The sequence below is a fragment of the Corvus kubaryi genome, unplaced genomic scaffold (genome assembly GCF_017639235.1).
Source record: "Corvus kubaryi isolate FWS band 111438036 unplaced genomic scaffold, C.kubaryi_AGA036_p1.0 37398, whole genome shotgun sequence".
In the NCBI taxonomy this organism is placed as follows: domain Eukaryota; kingdom Metazoa; phylum Chordata; class Aves; order Passeriformes; family Corvidae; genus Corvus; species Corvus kubaryi.
Window position 1 is genome coordinate 11,305,870 of NW_024581137.1, and position 15,306 is coordinate 11,321,175.

The window sequence follows — 15,306 nt, forward strand, 5'->3', positions numbered from 1 at the left end:
TGCGTGCGGGGGCGGCCCGCCTCCAAACCCGCACGCATCACCTCGGCGGCGAGACGCGGCTGCCGCGACAGCGCCCGGCCACCAGCGCGGCGCGAGGCAGCGCGGCGACAGGCGACGAGGACTCTCGCCCTCCCCGCAGCCGGGAGAGTCGGGGCGCCCTGGCCGTGCCCACTGCTCCGTGGGGGTGCCCAGAGGGGCAGCTGCGAGGTCCAAGCCTTGGGCACTCTGCGTGAGCTTAGGGAGCGAGGGGAAACGCGAACAAGAGGGACCTGCTGGGACAAACTGCTTTAATGTTGCCCTCGAGGGGGGAATTTTAGTGCCTCCCCACGGACAGACTGTGTCACCAAGCATTCCTTCACCACATGCATTCCTTCATCTCCCACTGCCCTCTTAGGTTTATCAGCTGTTTCCTGCCCGCGCTGGGTGCGCTTTCCTCACCCACTAAGGGAGGGCGAGGCCTGTGCCCCACAGATGCTCCGTCTCTGCAGCTCTGCTGCATCTTCGGGGGGTAACACTGGTACCTGGCCGGGGCAAGCCCGGGAGCTGCTACCTCTGAGCCGCGCTGGGTCTCTCTCGGGTCACTGGGATGACCTGGCATTGAGTTAATCTTAACTCAGCGGGTCCCCCAAAAACTGGGGAGAGGCATTTCCCACAGTGAAGAAAGGGCCTGGAGGTCCTTCCGTGCATGGGGGAACAGAGGTGGGGTGTGAGGGAGCCCTTTGTCCCCGCGTGGGCACGCCACTCCGCTGCACCAGGGGCGCGTGGCCGTGGAGCACCAAGGAAAGAAAAAGTAAAAACAGCTTGGTAAAAGACTGAAACCCCTTCTTCCACTCGTGTGCAGAAGCGATTGGTGGGGGACAGAGGCGGGTGGAGCGGAGCGGCGGGCTGCCTGCCCGCTCAGCAGCCCCACACCGGCCCCGCGCTGCCCCGGCCCCGCTGCCGTCTCTGCTCGGCCGCCGCCTCTTCCCTCGTCCCGAGCAAACCGGGCCACAAGCCACTACCCCGTCTGTCCGCCCGTCCGCTTCACGCCTTTCCCCATCCGTGCCGAGCTCATGGAGGGAATTCTGCAACCCCCTGGAGGTGTCGGGAACAGCCACCGGAGTTCCCTCAAAGCCGCAAAAAGTTTCTTCTCCCTTGAGAAAACGTGGCGTATAAAGTTCAGCCCCTCAAGAAGGAGTCGTGGTCCCTCTCCCCGCGCCGGAGCGCAGAGCCCCGCGGCAGAACCGTGTGGTTTGGGTTTCCTTTCCCCCCGCTCCCCCTTCCACCTGAAGGAATTTATGACACAGATAAAAACTGAAACGGAGCTGGAGCGGCGGCCGAGAGACGCAGTGATGTCGCCGGGGGATTAAACGGGGTGGAGGTGATGTCACCGTGCCTGCACAGCAAAACGCACACATAACGCGCACACCTCCCACCCCCCCGGAGGAGCTGGGCTGCCAAGGGAGCGCGATCGGCCCCACGTCACTCGTGCCACTGGTATAAATGCGGTCCCGCGATGTCCATGGCTGTCGGCGCGGCGGCTCCCGCGACTTGACTGCAGCAGGTCTCCGGGAGGCAGCGCCGCTCCGCGCCCTTCGGCCGCCGGGACCCGCGGGGCGGCGGTGGGCGGCGGCGGACAAGGAGGAGAAGGAGGAGGAAGAGGATGCTGCGCGCCTTGGTGGCGGTGTCCCTGTGGCTGCGGGTGAGCCCGCGGGCGCAGGGCGCGCCGTGCGAGGCGGTGCGCATCCCCATGTGCCGCTCCATGCCCTGGAACATCACCCGCATGCCCAACCACCTCCACCACAGCACCCAGGAAAACGCCGTCCTCGCTATCGAACAGTACGAGGAGCTGGTGGCCACCGGCTGCAGCTCGGTCCTGCCCTTCTTCCTCTGCGCCATGTACGCCCCCATCTGCACTCTGGAGTTCCTCTACGACCCCATCAAGCCGTGCCGCTCCGTCTGCCAGCGCGCCCGCGACGGCTGCGAGCCCATCATGCGCCGCTACAACCACAGCTGGCCCGAGAGCCTGGCTTGCGACGACCTCCCCGTCTACGACCGCGGCGTCTGCATCTCCCCAGAGGCCATCGTCACCGACGTGCCGGAGGGTGAGAACCCTGGGGGAGCGGGCGGTGGGAGGGAGGACTCCCTCCACCCCCGCGGGACGCCCCGGGGTGGGACGGGGGGGCTGCGGGACCCCCGCGCTCCAGTCCTGGAGCGTCAACCGACAATTTTCACTCCCTGACGCACCTCTGTTTGCAGATGTGAAGTGGACGGACTTCACACAGGGCTTTATGGTGCCGGACAGACCCCTGGAGCCTGACTGCAGGAGCCGCGGCCAGGGTGAGCCTTGGACGACCCCCCGCCTCCACCTCCCTGGAGACAGGGTCCCTCTGACACCCCTCAACCTTTCTCCCTTCTCTTCCTTTGAAGAGCGGTGCAGGTGCAAAAAGACAAAGCCTACGCTGTCAACCTACTTGGCCAAGAACTACAGCTACAGTAAGTGCAGGGGGGAAAATGCTTCACTTTGCCTGTACCACACCCTCCTTGTGTCCCTGCAAGTTGGGCAGCTCTTTGTGGGCGCCACCACACCAGGCCCCATCCAGCAAGTGTGGCAGAAAGAAGACTGCTCCAGCAGAGCCTTTCCAAGTGGGGGTTTGCCTGGGGATACCTAGCTGTCCTCTTCCAAAATTAAGCTGTAGCACACATCATGTGCAGGCAGTAGTAGTAATTGCACGGATGATGGTGTGTTCCTGACAAAAGCAGTGAAGTGTCAGTAATGTGCACCGAAATCAACAGGTTGCTCTGCAAAAAGGGTGGTTGCTGCTGCAAAGGTCACTCTAGTAAAGGCAATTATGTTTAACATGAGCATGACCACTTGACCAGCTCCTGTTTTCATCCAGCAGGTAGAATAAACAGGGATTTTCTACCCAAATAAAACTTGTAAATGTGAACCAGCTGCAGCAAAGTAAAAAGTTTTTAGAAATTCATATATGCTTTTACATTACTAGGCAGTGTTCTGTCTGGTGCGGAATTGTCAGAGATTAATGGAATTCAGTGACAATTTGCGCCATCCAGCCAAGGGGGTGGCCAATAGTTTTATTTTATGTTGCAGAACATATTGGCAATAAAAATATTCTTCCTTTTTGGCTTCCCTCTGCCTCAGTTTTCTGATGGTGTGAGTCAGGAAGAACTCTAATTAAGATTAGATTAATGCCAGATTAAATGCCTCTGATGTCAATAGATACCCCTATTAACTATGGATTTAATATGCAGTATTGTTGCATTTTGTCCTTTACTGGCATTTTCCCAGATGGCAGGTTTTTTTCAAGTAATTTGTCCAGTTGACCTGCAGTACTGTTATTATATCATTCAATCCCTATTTGTTTGATATCAAATGAAAGTACGTTTGTAGTTATTTGCTTTTTTGTTAGCATGTTTGGTGGGAATAATCAAGCTGAACATCTAGCTTAGGTAATTGTATAATTATTTGTTCATGATAGCATTTTTGTGCATTTACATGACCTATTCTTTTTATATAATTCCTTGATCTGTCTCAGTACAACATAGAGATACATTTAGGTGGAACAATGAGCTTCCACAGTTGTCTGAAACATATGAAAAAGTAGTGATATCAAATGTTCCAAAATGAAATACAGGTGTTAGTCATGTAAATTCTGATTCCAGTGATTTCAGTGGGAGTGTTCCTTGAGTAAAACCTCTATGTTTGGGTCCAAAACTCAAGATTTTGGTTTTGAGATGTAAATTTTTATTCAGCACCCTCTGAGATGAATAGACCTGTTTATATGGAAAATGAATTGAGGAGTGAGATTTAATGAGTTAAAAATCAATTTTTTTCTGAAAACCTTTAAAATAAGACATACAGCCAAATTGTACTTCTAGCTATCAGCACCAATCAGACTTGGAAATGGATTGTGAGTCTCCAAAACTGAAATTCCTCTTGTGTTTTGTGTCTGTTATACATGTCCTGATAAAGGTAGCACATAAGCCCCAGACTGCATTAAAAGTGCTGGTCTCCTGTTTTCTACATGTGAAGTTTATTCCAAATGTTACGAGGTTCACTTGAAGGCTTTTGACCTGGTGGCTGGCAGGGGCAGGCTGATCATTCTGTGGTCTGTACACTTCTCATGCTTCTTTCACTGAAGAATTTTTGGACAGTAGAACCCTTTCTATTTTGACATTTCGTAGAGACAAAATCCTTTATGTAAAAATCATACTTAATTAATCAGATTTGGTATTTCTCACAAGAGAGAAGGGATGAAATGCTGCAGTGGTAGGTAATACCAGGGTTTGCTGGTACAAATTTAGCCAGGGATCATTTCAGAGCCATCTACAGAATTTCACCTTCTTGCCTCCATGCAGACATGCAGTTTGCCTCAATGAAAGGTAAAATACAAGTGGTTGTGTATTCAGAGTCAGAACAACCTGTTTCAGTGTCTGGTTTATATGTGGATCTCACTACTGGTAGAGAATCCAAAGGCAAAAGACGAAAAAGAGTATAGCTCAAGTAAATTATGGCAATCCTAAGATTCTTAGTTTTTTGACTATTGTTTCAAGCCTTCCCTTCTTTCTTATATTTGAGAGAAGGCTGTATTTCTTGGTTGCAATCTACAGGAAATTATTTTATTATTGTAAAGACTGAATTCATGACAATTGTCTGTGAGGTAAATTATCCATTACTTAATCAGAAATAGCCAGATGTGGCTGGAGAATGGCTCAGATTTACTCAAAGAATTGTTCAAGTCTGAGTTGAAGGAGCTGTTTGTGTGTGTGATTCCAGGCAAGATTGGTTGGCCTGATCTGGCAAAGATTTAAGCACATGTTTAATTTCACAGTTGTCAACAGTCCTACTGAAAACCAAAGCAAGATCAGGCCTCTGTTATTCTAAGCCACTGTTTGTGCCCACACAGGCAGAAGTAGTTCTAGTTTCACAACCAAAACAACAGCTTCCAATTTAATATATTTGACTTAATTTTGAGGTGTGTTTAAATTTCTAAGAATGTTTATTGTTCTCCTCTTTTTTTCTATTTGCAGTCATTCACGCTAAAGTAAAAAGCATAGAAAGAGGGAACTGCAATGAGATAACGACTGTGGTTGAAGTCAAAGACATACTCAAGTCTTCAACACCAATTCCTCTGTCCCAAGTGCCTCTTCTTACAAATTCCTCCTGCCAGTGCCCGCCTCTTCAACCAAAGCAGGATGTTCTCATCATGTGCTATGAGTGGCGCTCAAGGTGAGCCCTGACGATGTGGTGCAGAAAAGTGTTAGAGCTGGCTGTGATAGATGGGAAGGATGACCAGGAAAGCTCTCTTTCTCATCATAGGCTTCTTTTGCTGATAGTTTTTCTTAGGATAACTCATACATACACACATGTTTCAATTACCTTCACAACTGACTTTCTCCATCAGCCTCAGCTCTGTGCCATGATCTGGTGTGTACAAAACTTGGCTCACACAAAGAGCATAAAATCTGGTGGCATTAGGTGCTGACAGCATATTGATAAGGTGTCATGCAGCAGTTCAAGCACCTCCAGCTTGGGAGTGGCTTTTTTTAGGACCACTTCCCATAGGGATGAGTGCTTTGTGTGCAGCAAGTCCAGTGGTGGCTGTGGATGATGGTCTGTGTTGGCAGGACCACGTGGAAGGCATCGTTCTGTCTCACCAAGGGAGTGGGCAGGAGATGATACACATCTTCTGTCAGCAGAGCTGCTGGAGTCAGAGCTAGGCCTTCTCCACTGGCCTATCCATACTTTGGACCAGTGCCGTCAGCGAGATGTTTCTGATCCCACAGCCGTACCGGGACCAGCCAAAGCTGCAGCCGTTGGAGCTCCAGCTCCCGGATGGCAGATGAAAAGTAAATACTCTCAGAGCAGCTTGCCAGTCCTGCTGTATGATTAAATGAAAAAACAAAACAAAACTAACTTTACCCGACTGTTCATCTGGCAGTCAGCCTAGCCCCAGGCATGGAAGGAAATCTAGCATGCTGGTCTGGAGGGGAAGGAGTGATGAATCACAGCTCCCTTTTCTCCCTGGTTCCTTGAAGCAGAAGGGGACATCCCATCCCCATCAGCACCCCAAATGCACCAGTAGATGCCAGCAGGACAGGTTGTGGTGATGCCTTTTCCTGGTCTTAAAATCAAGAGTCAAACACAGTTAGAAGGGAAAAAGGGATTTTACCTTTGTATTTATTGTAAGGATCCTTAGGTGCACCACGTCCAGGTGGAATGCACTTCAATGCACACCGCAATGCACACCCCACAAAAGATCTGGTATCACATTGTAGGTCTTACTAATTAGAATATCTATCAAAGATTCCCCAGTGAGAGACTCGAGTGAGCCCCCTTCCCTGAGGAACTTTCCCCTGGATGGTTCTATCTGAGTTTACAAAATGTGTTCAGGAGAGGACCTTGGTGTCTGGGGCTTTCTGATCCCTAACTACGAAGCTTCTAAAATGTTTAGTCTTCTAGCTTGATAAACAAGTCCAAGAATGTAGGCTAAAAAACACTAAGAATACAGAAGTTATAAAAAGGTATATAAGAAAAGGCAAAAAATCATCACGGCATCAGTGGTGTTTTAGGTACTGTGTAGGCCTGTATTTTGTGGGTTGGAGGCAAGGCTGTCTGTAAAATGTGCAGGCTGGTTTTACATGTGGTGAAGTTGCTGTTAATTGGTCACTCACACTTGTAAGGACTACAGAACATCCATGTGTGGGATGTAATGGGCCATATCCATATTTGTAATGAGTTTTGTGTTGATATTTTAAAAGCATTTTGTAGGTGTTTCTAAAATTTGCCATCTGATATCTTATTGCTTTAACTTATTTTTTTGGCGAGCTAGCAAGCACAGTGTTTTATTACTGCCCAGCACGTTGCCCCTCCAGGTCTGGAAGTATTTCACAAGTATTAATGTAGAGCACTCTATTTATGTTAGTCGTTTTAGGGATACAAGCTCTGACTCATGTAGAAGGACCATGACCAAAATTGCAATGGAGGAGCTCTGGGTTGCAGGGCTTTGTTGGAGAGGATTCTCTGGAGGCTGTTAGGAAAGGGAGATTTTATAAGTCAAAGATCACAATCTGCATCTCCGTTATTATGGAAGAACACACGATTCACTAAATATCTTGTGATGGTTTTTAAAGGTCATTGAGGTTTTTAATTTCATATAGTGTACTAAAATGGATTTGAAAAAGAAACATAAACTATTATATGTGCTTCCTGTTGAACTCAGTGGCATGCAAACAGAAGGTTTTGAGTTACAGCAGTTTTTTAAAATGACAGAGGCAAAATGGGTAGAAGCTGTACCTCCTCTACAGCCAATGGCAAAATACCTATTGCCTGTTGTTAGGGTTAGAGCCTCACTGTATAATTTGACCTGAACCAAAGCTGTGCCAGATGATCCCCATGCTGTGGTTTCATTCATGGCAATGTGGCCTTGGCATCAGCCCTGTACATTTGTTCTCTAATCTCTCCTTGGAAAGAAAAGGAAATGTACAGCATATTGGTCCTGATTCTCCAGGGTTTGCACTCACGTTAGACCTTTTCTGTTTGGTCAAACTGGATGCACAGTGGCTAATGACTACGAGAGGCAGGATTTTGTGCTGTGTTTGAGCTGCTAAGAGCAGCAATGCTATTCATAGAAGGCGGAGATCAGGCCCAGCTACCCTGTTCAGCCTTCACCAGCCAGAACAGTGCTGTGTGATGTTGTGTGCATTTATAATGATATTTTGATATTTCCAGCCAACACTGGTGTCTAAGTAAAAACCCCCAGAATTTTAGTGACATTTATATTAGGGCATATTAAGGCCTGGTATCTCAACCAACCAAACCTAAAAAACCCCAAAAAGTTGTCTCTAGGTTGGGACATAGAAGGTGTGACATCAGACTGCTTTAGAATAAACTATTTTAGGAGCTGTCTAAGGCATATACATTTAATAGTCACATTTTTTGTTTTGCTCATTTTATAACACCTAGACTCAATGTTTTCATGCAGGAGCTAGCCAGATTTCATTGGTAGGCAAGTATCTCTAACCATACGTCTTCCAAATTCACCTTAAAGCACTCATTAAGGAGTTAGGTGTAGGAAACACATAATGCCATCCTCATATATTTTTAGGTAGAAATGGATACAATTGTAAGTGATCAGATAATTATATTACTATTTTTCAGCTGAGCTGTATTAACTGGTGGATGTGAAACAGTTGCCTTTTTTTTTTTCTAATTCAGAAGTAAAATACGTTAGTTTGATCTAGTCTTCACACAAACACAGAGAAACATCTGGCATGCCATCATTGCATACATAAAAACTGTCAGTATTGGTACCTGTGGGTGCATTTCAACCTCAATCTATGTTAAACCATCAGGAATGGCATCTCAGGAATTAAAATCAGAAATATCTTTAACTTGTGCATATTTCTTAATTTTCAGGTTGATGCTTCTTGATGGATGTCTAGTTGAAAAATGGAAGGACCAACTAAACAGAAGATTTAAGGTAAATGCAACCAAAGAAAAGAATGCTGATATTCTTGATCAAAAGTTAAACACCTTTGTTTTACTTCAGTATTGATTAACTTTGATGACTTTCAGATATCTTTAACTCCTCTTGGTATCATTATTTCCACTTGAACATTTTCAGACCTCATAGTTACACAAGTATAAGTGAAAATTTGAATATTTTAATCTTGTGGTTTAGGCTGTCTAAAATTTTATTTCTATTTAATTTTACATGGTGGGATGATCTTTGTATGAACTCTGGCTTCTTACAGTAATGTCTCTAGGAATTTCTCTCATATCCCTGCTGCCACAAGTAGTGATGATATGAAAGTGAAGGTGATATGCAGATGAGTATATAGCCCACATTAGATAAGAAAGGAAGTTAAAATCCTCTGCACTGGATTAATGGTTTTTGCTGCGTTAAATATTGTAGGCTGGAAACACACACTTCTCACCAGGTACTCCCTACAAAGACCCACTCAAAGGATTGGACATTGTCTCTCTGGATTCAGGAAACAATGGAAGGAAAAGTCTATAGTATAGAGACATGGGTGGCAGGTACAGCAGATGCCCCTGTTTTTTGGGGCTTCAGGATAGCATTTGATATCACTCTCTACTTGTAAACTCCTTGTTTTAGCGGAAAGAAAGGATGGATTGAGAGAAGGTCTTGTTCTTTCTCCCACTTTTAGAGATGGAAGAAAGTTATTTTTGGAATTCAGAAAAGTTTTTAGAGCATTAAGGACACACATGTATGTTTCAGGGTGTACATGTATGTTTGTCTTAGTTATGAGTTGATTGGCAATTGATAGGAGGAAAAGAGATGTAGGAATCCATAAACACAAGCTTTTAGATTACAGACCAGCTTCTTTGAGGAAACTGCATTCAGTGCTTCTGTCATACCCTTTTCACTTACTCATGTGAAACCCATGTGTGCAAAAGAAAACATGCTTTAAATCTTAAAAAAATAGATATATGGCAACTGCAGAGGATACCATGTGGGATTTAGAAGAATATTGGCATATGACTTGGACTCCTGAAATCCTTTAGTTGTCAACTTAATGGCCTGTTACTGGCACACAGTGTGTTTTAGTCACCTCCTCACACTGTTTTGTCATTTCTAATTGTGTCTTGAAACATGTTTGGGCATTAGTTTCCAGATTGTCAAATAGATGCATGACTGCCAAACAAAATACCCTTCAAAGCAGGTGTCATTTCCTCTCATATTAATAGTTTCATAAACTAAATCTCATTTAAACAAATTTGAGTGGGACATAACTGAATGTCTACAGATAGTTTTGGTTTTATAAAGATGCATAAAATTACTCTGACTACACAAAGCCAGTATGGAGGTATCACAGTGTCTTCACTTCGATGCCCATCGTTCATCTCTGAAGACTTGCATCCAAATTTTGTCGTGAGTTACCACTTAAAATGGATGTTTTGGGCTGTCTGTCAACCACAGAAGACAGTTGTTAACATAACCACAACATGGCTGGTCTTTTCTCTAGCCAGGACAAGAATCTGAGTTGCAACAGGGTCAGTGCAGATGTGCTAAATTGGGAAGCTAGAGAGCACTTCTTTTGCTCTCATCGCTGTGTAAATCCCCTACCTTTAGGAGTTCCAGAAGAGAAGGATAATAGAGGGGAGAGATGAGACCCTTTCCAGGTTTTACTACCTACCTGTTTTCTTTAAAGTAGGTACTTCTGTTCCTAGAGGTGAAAGTCTTCAGTCTCTGTGGCTGTTTTATGGATCCCTCCATTTTTTGGAGACCTAACCACTTAAACTCACTGTAAAAACCTGTTTTTTAACTAGTGCACTATTGGATTTGAAAATCTGACAGCTATTATCTTTGGTGGGCTTGTTGATCTAATTGCTTTTCAAAATTTCTCAGGGATGCTACTGAATAAAGCTTCAGGTGCACTATTGGAACCATGCCGTTGCAACTCTCAACACTGTGATTTCAGTCTGTCCATAACATAAGCTGGTTCATGCTCAGTCCTTTCCACCCCAGGGGAAAGCAGAAAGTAATTACCAGCTCCCCTGGTAGCTGTGTGCTTAAATACATATTGTGAAAGGATAGTTTGATTCCTGCAGACTTTTCTGAGGCAAAGTCAAGTAGCACGTTCAGCAAGACAGCGAAGAAGGGGCGAAGGAGTTCCAGTGTGCTGATCCTGGCTTTTTGAATGCGTGATGCCAGCTCCCCCCTATTTCTGAAAAGACACTCACATGCAGCATGCACACGAGATGGGCAATTGTCATTTCCATCTGCTGGTGTTGTGGAAATTCCCTCTACCCAAGAACACATGGCAGGTTCTCCCTGCAAATAGCCATGCATGCTGACATCAATGGCCTTGCAGTAGAGCACGGAACTGTTAAAGGCAGTACTAGCATCAGTGGTCCAAGATAGCTTTGATTAAGATGTAATTATTTATGATTATGTCCTTCCCTAACTCATCCTCTTTGTCTTCTGCATTTCTACAGAGGTGGGAACAGAGACTGCAGGAACAAAAGCGGCGAACTGCCCCCAGTAAGAACCAGAATTCAGGACGCAGCGGTCAGAGTGGAGCCCTGAAACCGCAACCCAAGAACACCAGCCCGCTGGTCAGTGGCCCCAAAAAGGCCATTAAAATAAGAAACGGCCAGAAAGAAATCAACCCTAAAAAAGTATGAGGGTGAAATTCCCAAAAGAAAGGACTTTCCCTGCACGACAAGGGTCACAACCTGGCTTGGTCAGCATGTTTTATTAATTTGGAACTCATCAACTTAAAAAAATCATGTCAGTTTCTACATTGACCTTTTTGCTGCACTTTACTGTTAAAAGGTTTGCTTGTCCTTTCAAGTCACTACAAGCCATAGAGCATAGGTTTGCACTAATATGAGGTAGGCATATTCCAGCTGTCTGAGCTTTATCTTTGGGCTCTGATTTCCCATCTAGATAGAACTAGCCTTGTCTGCCAGAGGTTTTGACTCCTTGTACCAGTTGTCTGGTCTGCTTCCCTCCCACATGCTGGAGAGCTGCATGGAGTTTCTCTCCTCAGCTGGTGTAGTAGTCTGTGCCTTAGTCTGTGAATTAGCTGAGAGCTCACCAGACGCAGCAGCTGAGGAGCAGCAGAAGTATGGTAAACTCTAGCAGATATCTCAGGCAGCAATGACTGCTGCTGCTGGAGCTGAACCTATCTGCTGTTTGGAATCACAACCCTTGTTCAGTGTTGAAAAGCATAGTTTACCATTAAGCATCTGGGTATGCATTATGTGATTATTTTTGAGTGTGCCGAAAATATGCTTACAGTGATAGTATTTGATCTTGTGGGTTTGTGTAGTAAAAATACATTCAAAGCAGACATTTAATTTTTTTTACTGTACTTCAGGCTGGCTTCTGTTGTTCTAATTTCAAATATATTTAAGCATCTAATTGAAAAATCAGTATTTTTCAAAAGGACAGATTAAAGTGAACAGATCTGTAGAATCCTTAAAAGTAACACATTTGCTGTAATATAGCTTTGCTATGAAAACTGGAATAGAAGCTTTATTCTAAAGATAACTGACAGCTCCTGTACAGTATTAAGGAGAAGATAGGGCTTCAAGTGGCTCAGTAATCATTTGGATAACTTTTTATCATTTGACACCGTATTTCTAACCTTTGTCTGAGACCAAATAAATAAATAAATAAATAAACCAGCCTTGTCCCTATTAATGTGCTTCTCAAAGCAACTGGGTATCTGCAGTTTTTCTTGTCAGAAGGTAACATTTACCCTGAAAAGGGTGACAGGAAAGCAGATGCTTTTGTTTATGTGGTAAGTTTACTGACTTAACATTTTCTTTCTGAGGTATTAAAACAGCAAAGGTGAGATAAATCTAATCGACATCATTCCAAGATGGCATTTATGCTATTCCTTCCATGGTGTACTTGGATGAGGCAGCATAGATAACGCATTCTGATTTCAATTTCATGTAACACACAAGAAGATCAACATTAAGATCAGAAGAGATCATGATAGATGCCTGAAAGACCTTTCAGTTTTCCTGCAGGAAGACTAAGGACTAGACTGGTCAATTCTGGTAAAATGAGGATTTTTATAATAGAGAAGTTCTATGTCAGAAAAAAAAAAGGAGTTCTGTGTAGATTATTATAAGGAGCTACAATTGGTCATGTCAGTATGTTGATCTTTGCCATTACAAGAATTACAATGAAATTTGCATGAGTGAAATTCAAGGCAGACTATTCTGGAGTGATTTTAGTAGCAGTAGTTATATACTTGGTAATTTGCTAACGCAAATTGGAGACATAGATGCCAAGTTACAGTGTTTAAAACAGACACAGGTGTTACAAGAAAATGGAATAATAGCATATAGAATAGTTCAGGGGGAAAAAACCAACCTAAATGGTCACTGTTGAGCTTTGAGCAGTTAAAATATACAAAGGTCAGCATTTGAGTGTAGCCCTACCGGTAATTCTGGGCAGGTGCAGTACTTTGTTGACATGGAACACCGCAGAATTAGATCTAAAGTTCATTCCAGGTGCCAGGAATGCCGAGCATATATAGCATCTGTTGACTTTAGGAGAATGATGTGTATTTGACAAGTCTAAAAAAACAGACTACAAACTTAGGTGCTTAAATACAGCCTATAGGTGGAACCTTAATCATGTTCAGCAAAATGGAAAAACTGAAATGGAAATCAAAGGAGACAGAATTTCCCTCGCAGGTGACTTATTTAGGTGAGTTTGAAAATGCTGATTTAAGTAAGCATGATCTAAGAGATCAGTATGATTGGAAAACTTCTGAAATAGTTTTAGGTACTGTGTAGCCGGAGTACTTAAGCTTTGATTACCTATTGATCCCAATTTAAAGTACCCCAATAAATATATATATGGTTAGCCATTAAAGAATGAGTGACAGTCGTATCAATGTGATGTTGAAATAACAAATACTGAAGTCATGAGATATCACTTAAAGCAGTTTTATTGTGAACATAGTCAAGTGTGATGTTTGTTAAATCAAACTTTTGGAACAGCTACCTAGACTCCACAGCAACATCACGTATTATTTTACAACTGTTAAAATAAATTTTTTTTCTTTTTGTCAGAGGAAAAAATGTACAAATTATTTTCTCCAGAGAATTGTCACCATTCCTTCAAGTCGCTGTCATTAGATTGACCATTTCAGTATGCTGGAGTAAACATTGATGCACCAGGCCATGTGTTTCCAAACTCCTTGACATTTTTGTGTATGCTTTATGCTGACTTTCAATCTGATATGGTAAAAATATGGAAGAAGGAAAGGCAATACAACAAAAAGCAGGGGATATGATAATACAAAGAACAGACATGCAAGGGATAAATTAATAAGGTAGTGTGTTTTTCCAAACCTATTTTTTCCTATATTTTAAGAAGCCATGGGCTGACCCAATTCAGCACTAATGCAAATTTTGAAAATCCCCTACAAATATTAACTTCCTGTAATACCAAATGCCAGCTGAATCCAGACCCAGAACATCTGCACCCTCCAGCCAGTTTTCCTTCCCTTCCCTTGCAAAGGCGTGAAATAGGTGTTGGAGCAGTGAGGGCTGTGAGAGCAGGCAAATTCCTCCCCACAGGGTCCACTCACCACCTCTGCTCCCTGGCGTGTGGCAAAAGGTCAGACTCACCTCTTCTCATGCACATCCATGGCCAGATGTAGCCATTGCTGTGCTTGTGCACTCCAGCACTGGAGTTACCAAACTTCGATTCAGCAGAGGGGGCAAATAGTTTGCTGCTGGATGAATGTAATTGCTGTAACTACTTAAAGATGAAAAATTAACAGGTCAAATCCTTAAAGTGTCAAATGTTTTTTTCCCAATGTTGCATCTGCCTTCTTACTGAGGGGCTTGGGATTTTTTCATATAAAATAAAAATTGCCTGGAACACCAAGCGTATGCTCCTCGTGAGTTTCTTACTACCTCCCACACACGTGTGCCCGGTTTAGTTAGAAGTGTCATTCAGTATTTTCACTGAATGTTCTAACCTCAGTTCCAAAAGAATGAAACCTGAAAAAATATTTACTCTACTTGTGAATGATTGGCACCATTTTAGAAGCTCACTGTAAATGCAAATCAGAGCTTCTTTATGAAACACATTTTTAAAAAACCCATAAACCCCCCTCCAACAAGACCCGAATGACCCGGTCACTTCAATTCAGTGTTGCAACTTTCGTCCAGTCAGTGCATATGACTGAGAAATACTTCCTAAGCAAATAAAAAGATTTTCCTGTCCAAAATACTCAAACAGCTCTTAAATTCTTTCATCCAGAATTGTAACCTAGATTCCAAATGAATGAAACCTGAAAAAATATTTACTCCAATTATGCACAACCGACACATGCTTTTTGGTTGTGCTTAGCAGTTGAATGTAAATGCACATCTGAAAACATTTCCTCAACCGGATTTTTCTGGTAAACTACATCCACTACAATTAACTTTGTAAATAAATATAATCCATCAATACGGGTCAACAAACATTCAAAATTATGTTTCCATATATAAATACCCCTCCCGCCCCCAACTAACTTGCCAGTCTGTAATTTCTATAGAAGTTCATTACTTCTAATTAGAGCTAGCCAAGACTTTCTGTAAAAATTGCACTCAATTTCAACTGCTGACACTATATGTCATGTAACATCTCTGAAATTAAACAACAGCCTTATTGGAATGTAAAACAGGGTTTCAAACTTGCCTGCTGGATATGCAGTAAATTTGAGGGCTTCTAGGTAATCTATTAATATTAGATTGATTCCTGTTGCTGCCAAAAGGCTTGTGGATAAACCGCTATGGAAATGAGCATAAAG

The 15,306-nt window shown here is 43.7% G+C and overlaps 2 protein-coding genes across 2 annotated transcripts in view; one reads left to right on the forward strand and one right to left on the reverse strand.

Annotated features, from left to right (window-relative positions):
* The window catches only part of EPDR1 (ependymin related 1), a 30,625-nt gene extending 30,126 nt beyond the window's left edge, over positions 1-499 (reverse strand). Inside the window, exons 1-2 of the mRNA XM_042044269.1 lie at positions 439-499; positions 42-234 (exon numbers count right to left, since the gene is read on the reverse strand). Coding sequence (XP_041900203.1) covers positions 42-234; positions 439-499 — 254 coding nt within the window. The remainder of the gene's footprint in view (positions 1-41; positions 235-438) is intronic.
* Positions 500-978: 479 nt separating this feature from the next.
* SFRP4 (secreted frizzled related protein 4) lies at positions 979-12,160 on the forward strand. The gene is made up of 6 exons (XM_042044029.1): positions 979-2,084; positions 2,239-2,319; positions 2,410-2,475; positions 5,032-5,230; positions 8,420-8,483; positions 10,967-12,160. Exons 1-6 carry the CDS (start codon positions 1,643-1,645, stop codon positions 11,153-11,155), a joined length of 1,041 nt encoding a protein of 346 aa, XP_041899963.1. The 5' UTR covers positions 979-1,642; the 3' UTR covers positions 11,156-12,160.
* The last annotated feature ends 3,146 nt before the right edge of the window (positions 12,161-15,306 follow it).